This window comes from Sorghum bicolor, chromosome 1, assembly GCF_000003195.3.
Source record: "Sorghum bicolor cultivar BTx623 chromosome 1, Sorghum_bicolor_NCBIv3, whole genome shotgun sequence".
NCBI classification, from domain to species: Eukaryota; Viridiplantae; Streptophyta; class Magnoliopsida; order Poales; family Poaceae; genus Sorghum; species Sorghum bicolor.
This window is the reverse complement of record NC_012870.2, coordinates 68,738,533-68,760,108: the sequence shown is the minus strand read 5'-3', so window position 1 is coordinate 68,760,108 and position 21,576 is coordinate 68,738,533. Positions and strand designations below refer to the sequence as shown.

At 44.3% G+C, this 21,576-nt stretch overlaps 3 protein-coding genes across 4 annotated transcripts; 1 reads left to right on the top strand and 2 right to left on the bottom strand.

The window, feature by feature from the left end:
* Positions 796–2,625, bottom strand: LOC110431762 (40S ribosomal protein S28). 2 transcript variants are annotated; one of them, XM_021451305.1, is made up of 2 exons: positions 2,490–2,625; positions 796–1,257 (listed from the first exon to the last, which is right to left on the bottom strand). In XM_021451305.1, the coding sequence occupies exon 2, from the start codon at positions 1,249–1,251 to the stop codon at positions 1,054–1,056; it is 198 nt and encodes a 65-aa protein (XP_021306980.1). In that variant the 5' UTR covers positions 1,252–1,257; positions 2,490–2,625; the 3' UTR covers positions 796–1,053. The 2 variants fall into 2 exon arrangements, with proteins under 2 accessions (XP_021306980.1, XP_021306979.1); XM_021451304.1 differs by having other exon boundaries at positions 796–1,252.
* On the top strand, positions 6,684–9,709 carry LOC8084018. Its single transcript, XM_002467967.2, has 4 exons — positions 6,684–6,922; positions 6,996–7,077; positions 7,157–7,442; positions 8,424–9,709. The coding sequence occupies exons 1-4, from the start codon at positions 6,684–6,686 to the stop codon at positions 9,215–9,217; spliced, it is 1,401 nt and encodes a 466-aa protein (XP_002468012.2). The 3' UTR covers positions 9,218–9,709.
* On the bottom strand, positions 18,361–20,428 carry LOC110432464 (zinc finger BED domain-containing protein RICESLEEPER 2-like). Its single transcript, XM_021452941.1, has 3 exons — positions 20,194–20,428; positions 19,543–19,694; positions 18,361–19,422 (listed from the first exon to the last, which is right to left on the bottom strand). Exons 1-3 carry the CDS (start codon positions 20,426–20,428, stop codon positions 18,361–18,363), a joined length of 1,449 nt encoding a protein of 482 aa, XP_021308616.1.

The window sequence follows — 21,576 nt, the reverse complement described above, 5'->3', positions numbered from 1 at the left end:
GCTAATTTTGACTGGTAAGCTCAAGAGCTATAAAGGACGATCCGCGCTCCGACTACTCTCCGGCGCGGAACACCGCCATTCGGAAACAATCCAGAGACGAAGATTTGGGCGACTGAATGACTTGCGACTGGCGATGGCGAGGTCTGAAGCCGCCCGAGTGGGCAACAGGGACATGAAACCACGCCGCCCTGGAACAGTGTCGAGGAACGCCCGGAAGGAACCCGAGCAGACTCCACGCAATTTGAGCAGACCGACGGGCCCTATTTGTGCATTGGGCTCGCTTGTTTTTTGGATTAGAGGCCCGAAAGGTTTCATGAAATGTTTGATGCTAGGTTTGTCAATTCTTCCTTTTTCAAAAAAGCCCTTAATTCCTTTTTTTTCCCGAAAAAGCTCTCTTGTAGCGTTGTTAAATCAGTTTAGCAGTGATGAAATGAGGAAAACCAAAATTTGTCTGCAAGGTTTCATTTGTTTGCTAACAAGTTAATTTTCTGTAAGGTTTTATTTGTTTGCCACGAAAGTTAACAAGGTAATATGCCGGTGCAATAATTTGAGGAAAACAAAACTGTTTAAATAAACACACATTCCATCAGTACCGGTGCCAAAACTCGAGGAAAACCAAACCATTCAGTAAACAATCCCGGTGACAAATTTTGAGGAAAACCAAACCGCTGGAATAAACGCACTCACTGCTTTTCCCAAACCAATCAACATGACCAAAGAGATCATACATATACAAAGCAACATGGTCAGAGAGATCATACAGATCAAACCAACATCAACTATATGACAACCACATTGACGACCAAACCACAGAACAAAACCTTGAGATTCAGCTAGTATTCAATGCATGCATAGATTGAGCTAATATACCAAAGCATAACCATGTCTCAGCATAAGTGCACTTTCGACAAGGATCATTAAACAAAACCGCAATCTTATCAGGCTTACTACTCTTAAGGCAGGTGTTGCAAGGGTCACACGAGTTCAACAAACATAGCACAAATTCGACGACATCCAAGAAACCATACAAGAACCACTAAGACCACCAGGGCTTCAGCGCAGCCTCCTGGCCTCCCTCTCGGACTCAAGAAGGGTGAGGATGTCACCCTCACGAACTGGGCCCTTGACGTTCCTCATGATGAGACGGTTCTGGTCATCCAAGAACTTCACTCTGACCTGGGTCACCTGACCCCTGGAGCCAGTCCTGCCCATCACCTTCACCACAACAGCAAGCTTCACCTGGGTGTCCATGCTGCACTGATAGAAAGCATTTGTCAGTTACCAAGGGGATTCACATACTTCATTTTAAACTGCAGTGAGGTACAAAGATAAACGGTTCACATGTTTTTTTTTCCAAATTGGAGCTTTGTGAACAGATACAGAAACAAATTAACAGCATTACACAGCAAGATATGAAGACAACATTCTTTATTTGGTATTGAGCACATTCTGTTTGCACTACGAAAGAGAAGTTAACATAATGCTACAAATAGCACAATTCGAAACGATCAAAAGAATGCTTGCTGAGGCACAATTCCAAATTATCAATATTACCTTGCCTTTGGGACGTAAAAAAGAATGGTTGCTCAGGCATAATTCCAAAATGATCACTACCACCTTGTGTTTGAGAGGTTCCTAACTACCAAAGAGATTATGTTTCGTTTGCTAGGATATTATTGTTAACTCAGCCCTAAGAGCACTGTTCGCCTAAATGGCCGTTTAGACTGTTTAAACGCCGTGTAAACGCTACACAATGATACACCGTTTCATTTTAATCATCTGTTTAGTCCGTTTAATTGACCGTTTAGCCCGTTTAATGGACTGTTTAGCCCGAATAATGGCTAAACGGCAGGTGACCGACTGTTTACAGTTTAGCGTTTAGGAAAACATTGCCTAAGAGACAAGTGTTCTTCAATATGCTTCTACACAACTTCATTCAAGGACCCTTAAAGGTTGTACCACAAAGTAGGATCACAGCAAAAGTCAAGAAACCTACACGATCACAGATTTGTAGCTGCACAACATATAAACGAAGAATCATGGGCTACTATCCCAAAACATCCATGCTTAGTTCCACAACAATTCATATTATTCTAGAACTGGACTAACAAATGTGTCCTTCATCATGATGTTTAACTAGACTAACATACATATCAACTTCATTCACGGAGGACACCAAAACCTAAGAGACCCTTCAAGGTTGCACGACGAAGTCTACGGATGAAATCAATAAGACACCCACACGACAACACCAGATTCATAGTCACACACAGCATCCAACATACAAAATTAAGAAATCAAGTGTTACTATGCTCATCCATCGCATAATATCCATGGAACCAGAACAAGCGCGTAACGCCAGAGGATTCAGAACGCTCACGCATGAATCAAAGCTTGCAAACAGGAACAAATAAAGAAACGCGTGACGCAGCATAAAATCTACAGCTACGGCGCATCGGGGGGATGAATTGGGGATAGAAGAGTCGAACCTCTCGCTTCTCGCGTGGACGGGGGCCGACGAGCTCTCGGTCACGCGAAGCGAACTGCGGCGGCGGCGGCGCGAGGAGTACACTTGGATGAGGAAGGAAACCCTAGGCCTGCGTTGGTTCGTTTTATAGTAGGAGTGGGCGGCTGTCGAGTCGAGACCACCGTGGACCGGCGCGTTGGGCTAGACCACCCGCATGGTGGAGGTTGGTGGGTTCACAAGTGTGGGCCGGGCCGAGCGGTGGAGGGTGATGACGGCCCGTTACAGGAAACGAAAGATTGGTCCGTGCGCCGGCAGAGACACACGGTCACACGGACAGCGCGGCACCGGCACACCACGACCACAACAACACCCACAAATGGCCGCGGTGATTAGTGAGGCCTCGTTAATAATTGCACAGATTAATTAAATTTTATGAATCTAATCTTTTAAACCTAATTAATATATACTTAGACACTAATTGGTACAGTAACACATATGATAACGATGAATTAATTAAGTTTAATAAATTTGTCTTACAATTTTCTAATGGATTATGTAACTTTTTATTATTAGTAGCCGAATATCTCATGCGACATTTCCATGTGACATATCCTATGACACTCCCAATTTTTTTGGCCTCGAACTAAACAAGGCTTGAGATGAAATGTTTTCCTTTTCTTGCAAGCTAGATGAAATGCTTCTTGGATTCCTGAAATAAAAAAATATTTATTGGAACAGGCAGAAGATTTGACTTTCGACATCAGGATTCCTGTGATCAGTTTTTTTTTTTTAAAAAAAAAAAAGATATTGTGAAACAGCCTTGTTCTGATTGGACAAACCGGGAATGAAGATATTTGACTGACAAAATGCGTCACATGTTCACACGAAAAAACGAAAAAGCGCAAAGAAGGATCACCCAACTCGCCATCTACCCCGTACTCCCTCGGTCTGTCTATGCAAATTTGCAGTCTGTCGGCGAGATGGGTGGATGGTAAGTTGGCGACGGCGTTGCCGCGCACCTACGTCCCAAAATAACTATATATTTTATATTTTTAACTAATTATATATTAAAAACATTAATGTTTTTAATATAAAAGTTTTTAAATAAATTTATTTAGATATATAAATATTATATATTTTTTACAAATTAAATTAAATTTGTGATATGAAAATCAATTATAATAATTAATTTAGGATGGAGGGAGGGGGCATGATCTGGGCCTTGGCGAGGTGTGAGGGACTCTTGTCTCCACTCTCCATCGGTGGCGCATCTGGCAACTGACGTCTTGTTTACTTCCAAATTTTTTGCAAAATAGGAATAATAGCACTTTTATTTGTATTTGACAAATATTGTTCAATTATAGACTAACTAGGCTCAAAAGATTCGTCTCGCCAATTCCGACCAAACTGTGCAATTAGTTTTTATTTTTATCTATATTTAATACTCCATGCATACGTCAAAGATTCGATGTGACGGAAAATCTAGAAAATTTTGCAAAATTTTTCGGAACTAAACAAGGCCTAAACCGGCGGCCAAGACAATTGACCAATCGCGCGATACAGTGGGAAAGTTCCACGACTCACCTTTTGCTGCTTGGGCTGGCTAGGGCGGTGGCTGCTAGAAAGGCCTGAAGGCCGTATTTGCTAATGGGCTATGGAAGGTTTTGTATACTGGGGTTTGGGCCGTCCTCTGGGTTGGGCTATAGGCGCACCCGCCGCACCCTCTGAACGCTACTCGTTGGATGAGTGAAGCATTTTCATTTGTGCTCCGAATGACAAGAATTAGTTCTCCAAACCAGTGGCGGAGCTAAGATTTAAAACTTAGGTATTTCCACTTTTATATTAAAAAAAAAGTTGAATTCATAAGCTTAAAATATAGCAAATAATACTACAAATTAGCAACTTTAAACCAATATTTACTTTCTAGAATCTAGACTTCTAAATTAAATGACTAGTTTTTTTACTTGTTTTGAGCTCAAATGTAGAAAAATACTATAGATTATAACATTATACATTCATATATATAAGTATATATACATATCTACATAAAAATATATACCAAAATAATTAGGTATTTCTAGAAATACTGGGAAATACCCCTAGATCCACCCATGCTCCAAACATAGTTGGAGCAAACTGAACCGTTTTGGTTTCTCCTCCATGAAACGATTTTCTCTTTCTTGGAGCAAACTCGAAGACTGTTGAGCTGAGTAGCATAGAATATTTAACCTGATTTCTTCAGTTAAGCTGTTGGGCCATAAGAAAATGAACCAAGATTAGTAATTAACTAATTATAGAGATTCACATGCCCATGTAAACTGAAAAGAGAAAGATGAACAGAAGGAGTTATAAAAATAAAATAATGGGTAATTACAACTTGGCATGAGCGCTGCTCGTGTCACCTCTTTTAAGGTGGCGCGGGAGCAGATGTCTACACTCGTGTACATCAACACTAGGAGGGAGAGTTACGAGAGTATGTACCAACCGATTACGGACGCAACGGTATGAGTGGAGAGTTCGCCTCGAGCGTGTCGTCTGGTCCATTGGTATGCTTCCACCACCGTCGTCATTAAGCCCACCATCGTGTGGTGGATCGGAACTTGAGCATACGAGCATCGCCACACCACAGATCCCGCCTGTCGTTCCGAACCCTAACCTCCGGCCGCAGTACTATCACAAATGACAGAGGTGGACTGTGGACGGATGAGGTTCATGATGATTCATGAGTGGCCGGGTTTGTGAGAATATGGATGACAGGCTCGATCGAACCCACATCATACACACTATGGGAACGAGCGATATGGCTTAATTGGGTGCCTGTGTGCTTGGACTGTCGGTTCGATACCAAGAGATAGCCGTTGTTGCTTCGGTCATCACTCGTGTCAAAGTTGGTGATTATGTCTGCGAAGTTTGTTAGTGCTCGTAAAGAAAAGGAATTTTGCAGGAGCATGCACACGCACCAACCAACCAATGCAACGTATAGAAAACGATGGTACTAATGCAAACAGATATGATTCTTTGGTGGCCTTTGTGCGCGCAGGCCGGCGCCCGGCGGTGCAGTGCTCTCGACCGGTACAGGGATCCGGCCATCCGGGGACACGGCACGGAGCAGCCCTCCCCCGATCCCCTCGCCCCCAGATGGAGACAACACAGGCGGTGGCAACTGACAACGCCCACGCCGCATGCCATGCCAGGATCGCTGCAAAAAGTTGCGAGAGTTCGCCGTCGCGGAGTGCCAGTGCTCGCGCACTCTGACGCCACGGCCACTGGCCACTGCGCACGGGGCGCGCGCGCCTCTTGGTGACCACGACGACGACACCCGCGGCTCTTGCACCCGGAGGGCAGCGGCCGAGGCTGCCTGGGACTGGGAGGGACGGAGACGGATGCGCCTGCACCGAAAGCGAACGCGGAACGCCCGAGAATGATGTGGCCATGGTGGCCATGCCATCGTCGTCCGCTCGTGAGCTGCCGCCGCGTTGTTTCGTGGGGGCAAAACAAAACAAAAAAGCTTGGGTCCGTTTCTTCAGTTCCTCTTTCCCGCTTTTCTCCGGACATGGCTCGGCTGTTTCGATTCAATTACAGATTCGCCACTTTTCTAAACCCATTTTACAAACCTGTTAAAACCCACAACATTCGAGTATCATTTATATATATGTAAAAATAAAAAAATTTTGAAATTCCACAGTAGTACATGTTCAGTCGCCGGTCGCCATTAATTCCACAATATCGAGGCAAGCTCCACAGGTTTTCCTCCTTGCTGCCCAAGCATCACAGTTCCCACTCTTGGGTGGAAGGGGGAAGGGAGGTGAGCCCCACGTCGTCTCCCCCAGGCGACTCGGGGCGACACTCGCGCCGCCGCTCGTAAGCCAGCTCCGGCCGCTGTCGCCGCAGCTCCGGCTAGCGGTGGCGGCGGCCCGCAGCGGCGCCCCTTAGTTGGCTCCCTACGGCACCCTCTCTCCCTCCATTTTCTCCCTATCTCTCCCCGTCTCTCTCTTCCAACGCCGCTGGTGGGCTCGGGGCGGCGGATCCATGCTCCTTGGCCGCGGATCCGGTGCTCCGGCGTTTGGATCCGTGTCCTCCTGCTCCGGATCCGGCGACCCCCACTAGCGGTCGCTCAAGACGAAGTGGACGGCGGCGGTTCGGGCTCGGTGGAGTCGCTTGCCCGCCCTACCTCTCCCCGGACCTCCTGCTCCGTTGCGGCCGCGCGCGCCTCGTCATGGCGGCGGCGCAAGCTGCGCCTTGGTGGCTGGATCCGGCTCCCCCACGCCCGGTTTTGCCGTCCCTACCTCTCTCCCTACCCCGATGCCTTGGGCCGGTGGCGGGGGTGGCGGTGGCTCCGGCCCCACCGCCCTCCCTCCATTCTCCTTCACCACCGGCGGATCCCCTCCTCTCCTACATCGACAAGGACGACCTTGAACTATCGTGGACGGATTGGGGCCTCCTGGGTCTCGATCTGTCTGCTGCTTATTGGTCATCCGCGAGGCGGCGGACTTTGGGCTTCTCTGACCCTATCTGGGTGGTCCTGCAGCGTCGCGGGACACACGGTTCGGCTGCTGGCGTGCCGGCAGTGGGGCAGTGTGCCCTTCGCGTTTGTGCAGGGGCCAACTGCGGCACGTTTGCGAGGTTTGGCCGCGGGCTTGCTGGCGGCAGGGTTCCGTATTCGTGGGCGCCTTCCCGTCTTCTCCTCAGGAAGGCACAACGCAGTTTGGTCACCGCGACGGCGTCGACCTCGGCAACCTCGTGGGTGATAGCGTGCTGTTGGAGTGCCGGTGCGCGCCTCCCATCTCACGGGCGAGTCCAACAATGGCTCCGTGTGGTGTGGTGGTGATCGGCTCCTCCCCTCGTCAGGATGGTTGCTTGCCGGTGCGCGCCTCCCTCCGTCGCGGGCGAGTCCAGGTGTGGCTCCGCGCGGTGTGGCGGCGACCGGCACGTTTGGGCATCCTTGTTGGCGCGCGCCTCCCACCGCCGCGGACGAGTTCGGGAGTGGCTCCGCGCGGTGTGGCGGCGGCCGACACCCCCTCTGTTCAGGCGAGAACGCTTTTGCGTGCCTCCCCTCGTCGCGGGCGAGTCCGGCATAGCTCCGCGCTGAGCGAAGGCGGTTGATGTTTGCCGGTGCGCTCCTACCATCATCGAGGGCGAGTCCGAAAGGCTCTGCATGGTGTGGAGGCGGCCGGCTACCACCTCAGTCGCGGGTGGGTCTTTGGAGGCTTTGGCAACGGCTCTGGGCGAAAGCTCAGCTCAAACTTTTTGAGTCAGCGACGAGATTCTCCTTCTTGAAGGCGTCACTGAAGAGCCTTGCAACTACTTCTCATCGACACATGGCTCGGGAGAAATCCTTGTCAAGCTTCGGCTTGGATGACGATGATTACGTTACGACGTCATTCACCCCCTGGAGGCATCGTCGAAGAGCTCATTTGTTCTGATGTAGTAGTCTCCGCGTCCTGCTACTGTTTTCTTGTTTATCTGTGGCTCTGCCACTTCTCGCCCTAGCGCTAGGGCGTTCGGTGCGGCGGTTGTTGTTGTTGTTGTTGTTTTCTCCTCAAAATTTATGTAAACTTCAGTAAATCTGTCTTTTTGACCCTTTTAAATATATTTAGGTTGGAGTAATCCTCCGGTGAAAATTAAAAAAAAAAATCGAGTCAAATTTCGAGTAAACAAGACTCTGGATATCAAAAGCAGGCCATAGAGCATGCACCGCTCTAACATGACACCTGTCCTGACGCTAGTCCTGGTATCTGATTTCGCTGTTAAATCTCCTGCCTGCCTGAAATCTCAAATATCTCAGCCCCCAGACTGCGGCTGCCGACGGTCAAAGATGACAGAGACGTAGATAAGAGAAAAAAACAACAGAGGTTTTACTACACAATCTCCAAATTGCAAGGACCTAGATGCTAATCTAGCGCTTAGCCGCAGGCGCGACGCTCCTCTATATAAACGCCCGCTCGCCTCACCACAGCCCACAGTCCAGACCTCCACCGCGTCCTCGTCTCCACCCATTTCCGTTGCAGAGTACGTAGCTCGACAGTTTCTCAAAGCCACAGCCTCGAGCGGAGCGGGGCGAGGATCGGATCGGAGAGCCTACGCGCGCGGCGCTCGCGGCAGGAGCTGGCTACCCCTCGAGGTCGTCAGGGAGCGGCGTCGCCGCGCCCGCACGAGACGGCGGAGCTGGACGCGGCGGAGGCGTCGGCGTTCGTCGCCGGGGAGTCGGCGGAGCAGCGCAACCGCTTCCTGGTGCTGTGGCTGTACGAGGCGCTCAACGCCCGCGACGCGCGCCGGGCGCAGGAGCTGCTGGCGCCCGACCTCGAGTGGTGGTTCCATGGGCCCCCCACGCGCCAGCACATGATGCGCCTCCTCACCGGCGCGGACCAGCGCGACAAGAGCCGCGGCGGTGGGGGAGTAGGATTCGTCTTCTCCCCGCGCTCCGTCGACGCCTTCGGGTCCACCGTCATCGCCGAGGGCGCGGACGACGCGCGCCAGCTCTACTGGGTGCACGCCTGGACCGTGGGACCCGATGGGGTGATCACGCAGCTCAGGGAGTACTTCAACACCGACCTCACCGTCACCCTCCTCTCCGGCGCCGCCGCCTCCGCCAAGAAAGCTGACATTGCAGGCGCTCCGCGTAAGCAGCAGGACGCTGCCTCTTCTTCTTTCTCGTCCCCCTCGGCAGCTGCAGGGCCCAAATGCCTGTGGCAGAGCCGCCGCGGCGACAGCGCACACAAGTCGCTGCCAGGCCTCGTCCTCGCCATCTGAGAGTCGAGACAGCAAGATCCATCTACTACCCAGTCTACCCTCCATTATAATAAGATAATAACAGTATAAAGATCCTAAAATTCCAAACTATTATTGCATAAATAATCTGGAACTTTTCTAGTCGTATCGTATATATGTACTCAGAGCCGGTCAGTGAAAACAACGAAATGACGTGTGCGTATGGACTGAACTGAACTGAACTGCTCCGTGTTGTGACTTGTGAGGTTCCGGTAACAGTTGCTTAGCTCGTGTCGTGTCGTGTGGTGTGGTGTTTGTGTCTGTGTAGAAATCGTAGATTGTTAAATCATGGATTATGGTGTGCGCTGCCAATGCTGCTATTGCAATGGTCATTTGTTATGGTCTGATGGATAGATGATATCGTGGCTGAATAAAAGTTGCATGAGTTGGAGGGTTAAGACGTGCGTATCTTCCCTCTTCTTTCTTCCTCTTCTGATTTTATACTTAGTATATATAGAAATTTTCTCTCTTTTAGGAGAAACAACTTTTTTTTTTCTTACGTCTACTTGATCTATTGGTTTTTTAGAAAGGCTACTTGATCTATTGCCTATTGGTCTGTTGGAGGCTGGTGACTCTGCCAGTTTTACATATTTTATTTGACTACAAATCTTAAAGTTTGACGAAGATTGAGCGAGCAATCTATCTACCTAACCAAAAACTAACGTGAAAGCGTGAGATCCATCACTCACGGAAGTCAGAAGCGAGCACTAGCTGTTCACGCACGGTGCTTCAATCCCCAAATCACTTCCAAAAGCTTACGCATATAAACACGTGCTACTAATTTTTTTAGAACGAAATCCAGATAAATAAACTTGCAGAAACACAGAAGCATACAATCAATAAGATTTTCTTGCGCTGCATCGCCAAAGATTCAGAGGAGTAGTGTGTTCAGCTGTGTTCCTCCCAGACCCTAGGGCCGGCGAGCATCAGCCATGAAGGGGTTGCTTTCAGGATTGCCAACCTAAAATCTCCCTCTGATGTGAGGTCTCAATGAATTCGCGATATGTCCGGAAGAAGGATCGCCAGGTTTGGAATTTCCTCTCCCCCCGCACCGACGCTTCCCACTTTTTGTGCCCTGTCCTCCTCTTGCGAATTGCACTGTCATTTTCAAAAGTCACCTTTCGAGGTTAGTGTTGAGACTTGAGAGAGTTAGCAAGTGGCTGGTTTCTCGTCCCGTGCGCAGCAAACAGCATCATTCTGCAATCTGGTTTTGGCCGCGCTTTTTCAGTTGCTTCGCTTTACTGGCGCAGTCCTAGGAAGTAGGAACCATGATGATCTCGCAAAGTTTAGGTCACATTTGGCCAAAAGCTTCGTCGTTCTTCGCCGAAGCAGAGAAGAAACGACTAACCTCATAACATGACCAATATGCCTACAGTATGCCTTTATGCTCCATTCTCACGCCCAACTTTAAGATCTTCAGATCCATTGTATGGTACAGTACAGTGCATATCTTTGAAAAAAAAAAGCAAGTTTGTAGCGATAACATCATGCTCATGCCAAGGCATTTCACGTGATATAGTTAGTTGATTGTACTCCAGGGAATTTGTCGCACCAAATTATATCTACGCTTTGAACAGTGCAACACGAGTTCATGTGTATTTTATTAAGAAAAAATGTTGAACGAATGACTTAAACAACGCAACTACAGCAGAACCCATAGTTACCGCTTACAAAACCACAGAGGAACTGGTTAGGAACCTAAACGACAATAGAACAAAAATAAATACTTTAGGGAGAGACTCTCCACCTCCAACCTTAAACCTAACCAACTAGATCTGCAAAGAAAAAAAATACACCAATACAATGGAGCTAGCAAAGGAGATGAAGCTACGGTGACAAAGCATCCACCAAGAAGCGACGGTGTTCGCCCGAGCGACACGGCAACAAAGTATCCACCAGAGTGAACATGACAAAGTATCCGTAGTAGGGGGAGGGCATCACGCCCTCAGTTGCCGCATGAGGGAGGCTTATGTAGCGACATCGACAACAAATTATTCACCCAAAGCAGCAACTACGACAAAAGCATCTATCCAAGAAGAGAACCCAAAGCGACTTCGGTGGCCAAGTATCTGTCCGAGTAGCAACGATGACAGAGCATCCGTCAAAGGAGAGCGATAGTGGCAAAGTATCCACTGCAAAGAACCAATCGACTGTAGCAACACCAAAGTAGGTGGGCAGACCATTGTGAAGAGGAGCTTGAAGCATACACAGACACAACACCAAAAGGGGCAACTTCGACGAGACTAGTGGCACATGAGCTACGAAAGTGCGCCAGCGAAGCCTTTAGGAAGGATTTTGACATCCACAAATGCCAACAACTCGGTTAGAGCACATGATTAGGACTTTCATCTCTAGCCTACCCCCAACAAACAGAGACTTAGACCTCCCTCCCAGGAAGGTATATAGCATATATAGGCTATGCCACTATCGCCGGCTCGGAAGAACTGGGCATAGTTTTCACCCCTATATGTGCATAGAGGGTCGTCGTTTTCACGTGTAGCATCCGCAGCGGCGACAACTCTAACCAAGGGCCAAAGCTGCTAGTGCGGGCACCATGACCGCAACAGACTTCACACCACCATAGTAGCCATGCTGATTGAGAGGAGACACCTCGTGGCAAGGACATAGCCGCACAAAGAGAGGGGTGTCACTGCAGGTCCAACCTTGGGCCCATTGCATGCCACTAGATTCGGCCACCAAGAAGCAGTAGACACCGCAGCCCCTAGTAGGTTGCAACCGCCGGCCGGCCGATCGCAGCCCAGAGAGAGTGCAAATTCAATGTCGCCGAGTGTAGATCTGACCACCCGGCAGAGGCCGGCTGCCACCCTCTCAGCCTAGCTACGAGAGGCCACGACCTCGAGCACCATGGTAAGGTCGGATCTGCCAAACCCGCGCACGCAAGCTACCAAGCGCGTAAGCCCAGATCCAAGCCAACAACTACTTAGAACACCAGAGAAGAAGGTGAAGATGACGGGTGGTATAGGAGAGAGGAGGGAGAGAGAGAGAGAGGGGTTGCAACTGTTGCCCTTATTTTTAGAGCCGTTGCTGGCCTTTGGCACCACGCACCGAAGGGTGGTGACAGCGATAGAAGAGAAAGCCAGAAAGAGGGTTCCCTAACGACATTAGTGGGTCACCCTCTAATAATTCACCTGTTGGTGTGCTTTGATTTATTACTGTTACACACAAAGGTATTCACCGTATCAATTTTTTTTTAAAAAAAGATATATATTGTATCTAAATATATATTAAAAACTACATAACAAACATAACTGTTTATAATTTGCAAGCGAAGAAATACTAGTTAATGACAAGGATACAAACAACTATGGTCGTATTGCATGACATACTTGCATCTTATACAAATAAATAGCATGGCGATATAATAAAATCACAAGGACGTCCATTGGTCTCTTATTAGCATTTTTTTCTGGCATTTTACTATTACGCAAAAACGGCATCACGTTAATCCTCATGAGACCTGCTAGAATTTTTTTTAAGAATTCTTACAATAATAAGATACAAGTATCATCATTACCAGTAGTAGCCAGTCGCTCTATTCTCTCTTTTTCTTTAATTAAAGAGCCAGTCGATCTATTATATTCTTTTCCTTTAAAAAAAAACTACCCACCTTATCCATTATGAAAATATAAAGTAACCTCTGAATGTGCATCTAAATTACCGTCCCTATCATATAATAAAAGATAATTAGATAACCCTCTGAGTACTAGGTTTTTTTTTTTTTTGCTTTCCGCGTTTGAAGATAAATTTTCATTGGATAGAACGTCCAATAGTAAAACACAAGTCAATTCGCGTGATGAAATCCTTCCGCCCTTCGCAATAAGAACGCAGGTCATTTCTTTAGCAAGAACCGTTCAGTCAATGTACTAACTTTCAACGCTAGTACTTGCATGGAATTAAGGCCATTGTTCTTCCCGTTGAGTTCTGGGCGTCCTGCTCTCATGTACCAGCAAGTACATTGTAGTTTGAAAAACTGCCGCTTTATACTAATTAATGCTGTAATGTGCACCTTGAAAATCTGCCCGCACAGGTACTTTATATTACTGTACTCAGCGTCTGCGACTACGACCAACAAACTCTGTGCATCGTCCATCGATTTAGGTCAATGTTTCAGGTATTAGTAACTGCCGTCACCAAACCCAGATAAATTATTGTACTCGATCAGGCCTACAGTTCATATTTCAATATTTTTTACCTTAAGAACACTTTCAACAGCATGAGATAGTTTTTTTTTCACCAAGGAAGGCCGATGCAGGGGCCTCCCGGTCCACTGCCGGATCGAACCCAGGATGCCGGCTTGAGGACCGGCTCAACGTGAGACCTAACTCTCGGCTAAAATTAGTAGCTAAATTTTATTATTTAGTTATTTTATAAATTAGAAAACTTTTTTTTAAAAATACCTATAGCAGTTTTACTATTTTACAAAATTAAATAGCTAGTATCAGTGGTTAGCTATATATGACCAGCAAAAATTAAAGAATAATTAACTTTCTATTTTACAAAACCAGATAGCATATTTGTAGAGCCAATTTTTTACTATACAAATTCTAAAATAGCTTTCATAATAAGAATAGCTAAATTGTTGGAGTTACTAGCCTGAAAAAAAATATTCTTCAATAATGTTAACTTTTATCATATGATGAATAACTTTACATGACAACTTCATATGATCTTCTAGTGACTAACAATTGATCAAGAGATATTTTTTTTTACCTTTTTTAGTAAAATATAAAAAATAATAAACTTAGAGCTAGCTCATATGTCATTATTGAAGGTGCTCGAACTAGTAGAGTGGTTCACGCAAACAGCATATGTAGCTGTTTTTTTTACGCTAGCATTTGTTTTTGTTTTTCACTTGAAACCTTTTAAATAGTTCTGTTTATTTGTTTGTTTATAACCGTCAATTAGCGCGAAGTACATATTCCTATCGGTGATAAATTTTTTGCTTAAACCTATTGTCATCTCCATCTAATTTTTCACTTCTCCATTTCTATCCTGTGGCTATATAATTTGCACCTGCTAAAAGTTTAGGAAGTTTTTTTAATTTCTATATACTAGTTAAACTTAAAGAAGTTTTACTCATCAAGAAGTGAAACATTTACGGAGTAGTTATTTAGAGCATCTTCAAGAGTTCCCAATAAAACCTCCTAATCTAGGATTTTTGGCAAGAATAGAAAAAAAACCATCTCCAAGAGTTCCTAATCTCATCACCCAATCTTTTGGTACTTAGAATCCGAAAAAGCGGATTTTTGCGTGCGTCTATCAGTCTCTCAATCTAAGGTGGAAGAGCATGAGAAAAATAAAGAGCATTAAAAGATTTCTGATGTAAATATAAAAGAGAGAAAGATAAAAGTGGTTAGGATAATTTAGAAACAGTATAAGATTTATACTGTAAAATTGTCTTCATATATTTTAGGAGTGAATTATTAGAAATTAATGGAGATGGTCTTATTTATTTCTTCTATTTTTTTGGCAATTTGGAAAACTCTATGGTTTTGGAAAGAAATTGTTGAAAACTCTTGAAGATGTTCTTAGAACGAAAAATGAAAGTATGCGTAGAACTCATATATATTTTTTTCTCTTCTTCCTTGTGCTCTTTACCTCTTATATAGTCTATTTATGGTACATTTGGTAGGAATCTAGATTCTCTTAGAAACATTTTAGATCCAAAATCTTCAAATAGATGTTTGAAATGATGAATTAAAATCACTTTATGTATCTGTTTGGCTAGTAGGGAATTCTAATATATCTTTTCCGGAAAATCATAAAGACAGAACTATGCTTAAAAAATCGAATTTTTTATGGACAAAGAACAACTTGAATATAATCTATTTAACTTGTTGCCCTAAAAGAATTATGATTCAAAAGAAATGAATTATTAGCATAGAAGGGAGGTAAGAGAGACAAAAATTGAATCATTGTGAAACTAGGATATGGCAGTTTCGAGCTCTAGCAGTGAAGAAACAGAAAATTGTTTCACGGAGAAACCAAAACGGTTTACTTTGCTCCAACTATTTTTGGAACAGGTCTTGTTTAGATCATCAAAAATCCAAAAAAATTTCAAGATTCTCCGTCACATCGAATCTTACGGCACATGCATGGAGCACTAAATATAGATGAAAACAAAAACTAATTGTAATAATTTACGAGACGAATCTGTTGAGCCTACTTAGTCTATAGTTAGATATTTTTTATCAAATACAAACGAAATTACTACAGCGTTAAAATCTAAAAAATTAGAACTAAACAAGGCCTAATTCTTGTGATTCTGAGCAGTAATGAAAAATGCTTCACTCATCCAAAGGCACCCTTTAAAAAATTAATGCACGGACCACTTTCCTAGTCAAGATAAAAAGATCAAAATATCAACTGTAGCCTGTGGCTTGATCGAGTACATAATGCATTTAGTTTTGTGACGACTGAAATATTGACCTAAAAATCGATGGACGATGCACATTAGTTGTTGGTCGTAGTCGCAAATGCTGAGTGCAGTATAAAGTACGATTGCATAGTTGTGGGTCGTAGTCGCAGACGACGCTGAGTGCAGTATAGATCACCTGTGCGGGCAGATTTGTAAAGGTCTACATTTTAGTAAATAAAAAGCGGCAGTGTACGTGTTACAAATTACAATGTACTTGCTGGTACATGAGAGCGAGATCCCGAAAACTCAACGGGAAGAACAGACGATAGACTACTCTTCCATGCAAGTACTAGTGTTGAAAGTTATTACCTGCATAGGGCTCCTTTTTTTTTAAAAAAAATACCTGCGTTGCTATTGCGATGGTCGGAAGGATTACGTCATGTGAATAGTCTACTGTTTTACTAGACGTTCCATCCAATAGAAATATATCTTGAAACGTGGAAAGAAAAAAAAACAGTGAGTACTTTAGAAGATTATTTTAAATAGTGAGTATAGTAGGGTGTGATGCAAATTTAGAGTTTGTTTTATATTTTTTCATCATAATGGCAAAGGCAGATAGTCTATTTTTTTCTAAAAAAAGAATAGAATGGATCGACTGGCACTTGAAAAAAAGGAATAGCAAGATCGATTGACTATTGTTCCAAGCTCGGCAAGTCTCCTTTAGAGGTGAGGCCACAGCTATTTTTCATTTTTTTTCACTCTTTTCACTATCATTGTTGGTTCAAAAACCTCATCACAGTTGGTTTTTGAACCAATACAACCATAGAGGTACATAACTCACAAGATTTTTAGCGCACTATAGTCGGCAGCGCTCGAACACTTTGTGGGTTCGTCCCCTAACCACTCTACTTGTAAGACACTTGTATCTATTTAGATATTCATCCCCCCACCATTTTATGTTGATCTAGTTTAGAAATGGATATTTGAGACCCTAAATAAAATTAGATAAACATGTTATCAACTATAAAGTTTTATAACTTTTCGAGATCTGCAACACTGAATTTGCTCATTTCTTCATCCGAGGTCGTTTGAAAATTTTGAATTTCAACTAAGACAATATTCACATATAATTTTCCTTAGGTAGATGATTTCAAATGAAAAGGTAGTCAAGTACAAAGTTGCATAACTTTTCAAAATCTACAACTTTTATTTTGGATGTTTCTCCATCTGAGGTCATTTAAAAATTTAAATTTTAAATTTGATGATTTTAAATAAAAAGATTGTTAACTACAAAGTTGCATGACTCTTTAACATATACAACTTTTGCTTTGGTTGCTTCTCTATTCGAGAACCTTAACTACCACTATCCACTAACTTATGACTATAGAACATATTGTTTTCTTTGGTATACTTCTATAAAATCTTGCGAATCAAATAAAGAGAAATCATAACAACTTTAAATAAAAAATATGAACAACAAATTTGCATAACTTTTCAAGATGTATAATTTTTGTTTCGGTCGCTTCTTCATCCAAAATCCTTAACTACCACTACACACTCACTTATGACTATAGAGTATGGACTCCTTTGGTATTAACTCTATAAAATCTTGTGGTGTATATTCAGATATCCAAATGCATGATCTCAAATCATAAAGTTTTAACTACGAAGTTGTAGATCTCGTCAAGCAGTGCAACTTTGATATAAAGTTATTTTCATCAAACATTATATAAGAAAATTTGAAGTCTTTTTTGCAGCATATCAGTGTCAGTTTGTGGCTTGAACCGGCAGTGATGACCCAATATTAATGTCGGTTATTTGCTAATACCGACAGTCATAATATAAATATCTGTGTCGGTTGGTGCTATCACTGCTGATTTTAGCCAAAAACTCCAGTGATGGACCCGGAGGCACAGTTTTTAAGAAACCTGTAGTGATAGGGTAGTTTTGTAGTAGTGTTTTTTATAGATAGATAGATAGATAGATAGATAGATAGATAGATATAAATAGAACAGAATAGATAGATTTATAGTATACATAGATGGAAATACAAAAATAGATATAGATAGTTTTATAAGGGAAATTATTTTCTACTCCCACAGAGTAGTTACTCCTATGTATATGTCTTATATTTATATGGCCTGACAAAGTATATATAGATGGAGTATATCATCTTACTAAACTAGGGTACTAGGCATGTCAAGTATGCATATACTTAGAGTATGCTATGGTTAATCTTGAGCAACGGGCCGACCCGGCACGGCACGGCACGGGCCCGTGCCAGGCACGGCCCGTTTGGGCACGAGCCCGTATGGCACGCGTGCCGCTGTGCCGTGCCGAAACAGGCTATCGTGCCTGGCTGAGGGCCCAAGCACGGTCCGTGGGCCTTCGTGCCAGCCCGCAGCCCGTATAGTTAAGAAACACATGATTCAATTCCAAATTCAATTTTAAGATTCAAATCCAATCCCAAATCACACTATCACATAAACAGACCAAAAGACGACCCAAGATGTAAATATTACCAAACTGGTTAAATAGAGCTGTCTGCAATGCCGCCTCATTAAAAACCTTGTTAGGTAAAACTCACACCTCGTGAGAAAAAATCCTAGCAAGGAAAAGAGTACGACCAGCTCAAAAAATTGTTCAATTGTCAAAGTTATTACAAGCCCAAGATTCAAATGTTTTACAAGTCTAGAGACTGAGTCTCATAATCTCATCTCACTGGTCCCTGCCTAATCCTTGTCCTTCAATCAACTGTTGTAGTAGAATCTTCATCAAGGAACTGGTTTTTGTAGTAGTCTTCTAACTCCTTGTCGACCACAGTATGTTGTCCATGCTCCTCACCAAGCTCCCAGTCCTTGGTGCAGACCAACATCTCCACAGTGTCAGCGCCCAATCGTCGTCGTCGCTCCTCAATTATCTTGCCAGACAAACTAAAAGTAGACTCCGAAGAAGTAGTTGACACAGGAACAGTCATAATATCTTTAGCCAACATAGAGAGAACTGGAAAGGTCAGTTTGTGCTCATGCCACCAATTGAGTACATCAAAATCATCATCATAGGCCACAACATTGTCACCGTCCAGATAAGCAGTGAGCTCAGATATACCACCAGATGAAGCAGATGAAAATGATGTACTAATTGAAGTACCAGAAGAACCTAATCCTCCAAAAATCCTGCCCCAAGCCTGCTTCCTCTTACGTGTCAGGCCAGATGGATGTGTGGTCCTAGCTGGATTAGCTGCACCAAATCTACATTCATACTTGTCATACAATTTATGCAACTCAGCTTTAACCTCAGCTAGATAAGCAATATAACTGATATTGTTACATTGAGCAAGCAAGTCAAGCACATTTTGCAAACCTCTGATCTTAGCCCTTGGGTCCAGAACAAATGCAAAAGAATATAACAGTGGATTTTTTTTCCAGTACTTGAGAAATTTAGATTTCATTGGCACAACAACATCATCAAGTTGGTTGTCATTTTCATAATTTTGCAGGTGAGTAGCAATCTCAAGTATGTGATGCAGTACCAATGGACTAGTGGGGTAATAAACACCAGAAAGTGCAACAGTGGACTCATAGAACAATTCAAGAAATTCCAACACCTTTTCAGCAATGTACCAGTGTTGTTCATTTAATAGTGCATAGCCAGATTGAGAATTGATGAATGCAGAAAAGACAAATCTATATGGCATCAGATGTTTAAGCATAAGATAGGTGGAGTTCCATCTAACATCCATATCAAGACAGAATTTACGAGGCCTGATGTCCTTAGCAAGACAATAGTTCTTGAATTGAGCAATACGCTGATTAGATGAATTGAGGAAGTTGATAGCCGTTCTAAAAACTTCTATGCAAGTTTTAAGCCTTTTCAAACCAGATTTAACAACCAAATTAATTATATGACAAACACAACGCTGATGTACCGCATGATATAACTTTTTAGCAGGATCAGAGGGAGCCACATCGTAGCCCAAGTAACCATCAAGTAAAGGAGTCAAAACAAGCATAGCACTGGTATTAGCAGAAGCATTATCAAGGCTAACAGCAAAAACTTTGTCAAGGAGGCCCCAAATCTCTAAGCACACGAGAGACAACTTCAGCAATGTTAACACCATTATGACTCACTTCAATCAGTTTGAAACCAATGACACTTTTTTTAAGCTCCCAATCATTAGTGATATAGTAGCAACAACAGTTATATAATCTTCCTTAGAATTACCATACCAGATATCAGATGTCAAACACACAGAGGAGATACCAGGAAAAACATCATTTTTTAGATGGTGCAGTTTCTCATTAAAATTCTTAGTCAGGTCTCTACCAGTAGTAAATCTAGATACTCTCTTATATCTAGGATTGTGTGCACGCTGGATGTACTCATCCCAAGCAGAATTATCAGCAATAGAAAGGCAAATCCAATCTAGCTATCAACCGACACAGCTCAACTCTAGCAACTTCAAATTTATATTCCCAATTTCTATAAGATCCATCAGGATTTAAAGCAAACCTAGTTTGAACCATACTAGCATGATCAGATTTCTTTTGGCATGATTTATGATGTCTACTTAAATGACCAGTGCCATTAGCAGAATTAGCAGACAAACGAGACCTACAAATCTTGCAAACAGCAATAACACGATCCTCTCCATCAACATTCTCAGTAATTTCATCAAAGTGAGCCCAGACAGGAGATAGCATCGCTAGGGGCAGGGGCCGCATCAGCGTCAGCCGCAGGAGCACCTGACGCTGCAACTGCAGGAGCACCAGGCGCACAGCCACGGCCAGCACCAGCGCCACTGCCACGGTCATGGGCACGGGCACGGCCGCGGCCGCGGCCAACACCTGGTGCAGCAGCACGGCTAGCACCAGCCATAGCCGCTGGCACGGAACCGAACAAGAGGGCAGTTGCATCAGTCATGTCATCTTCATCCTCGCCGGGCATGCCACAGTCCCGGAGCTCATCGTCGAAGCTTGGCAAGAAGGAGTAATCATCACCATCACGGTTGTCCATGTACACCGCACCGCGTCGGATTCTTCTTCACTTCTCGGCGCCTTCCTCGACGGCTCCGGCGGCACCAACTACTAGCCGGCGACCTGCAACAATAGAGATCTGGGCAAATTAATGAGAAGGCAAAAATACACCATGACCTGCAACGGAGCCTGGCGCCCAAATTAATGATTAATTTGCCATGATGATCTCTAATGGCGACCTGCCATGATGATTAATTTGGGCATGAGAAGGCATACGCATTTACATTTTGGTCACTGCTCTGGTTATTAGTTTCTTTTCTGCTTCGGTAAAAGAACGACGAAGCTTTAGCCGAACCGAATGTGACTTAAACTTTGCGAGATCATCATATGGTTCCTACTTCCTAGGACTGCGCCAGTAAAGCGAAGCAGCTGAAAAGCGCCCGGCCAAAACCAGATTCCAGCGTGATGCTGCCCAGTGCCCACAGGACGAGAAACCAGCCGCTTGCTAGCTCTCTCAACTACCAACCTGGAAAAAAGACTTGTGAAAATGACAGTGCAATTCGCAAAAGGAGGACTGGGCACAAAAAGTGGGAAGCGTCAGTGCGGGGGGAGACGAAAATCCAAACTTGGCGTGGCGTTCCTTCTTCCGGACAGATCGGGAATCCCTCTCGAGCATCAGATCAGAGATTTTAGGTTGGCAATGCTGAAAGCAACCCCTGATGGCTGATGCTCGCCGGCCCTAGGTTCCGGGAGGAACACAGAACACGCTACTCCTCTGAATCTTTGGCTATCTAGCGAAAGAAAATCTTACAAATTGTATGCTTCTGTTCCTGCAGGTTTATTACAATCTGTATTTCGTTCGAAATTAGTAGCACGTACGTGTTTATATGCGCAAGCTTTCGGAAGTGATTTGGCAACTGATGAAGCGCCGTGCGTGAACAGCTAGTGCTCGCTTCTTCTGAATTCCGTGAGTGATGGATCTCATG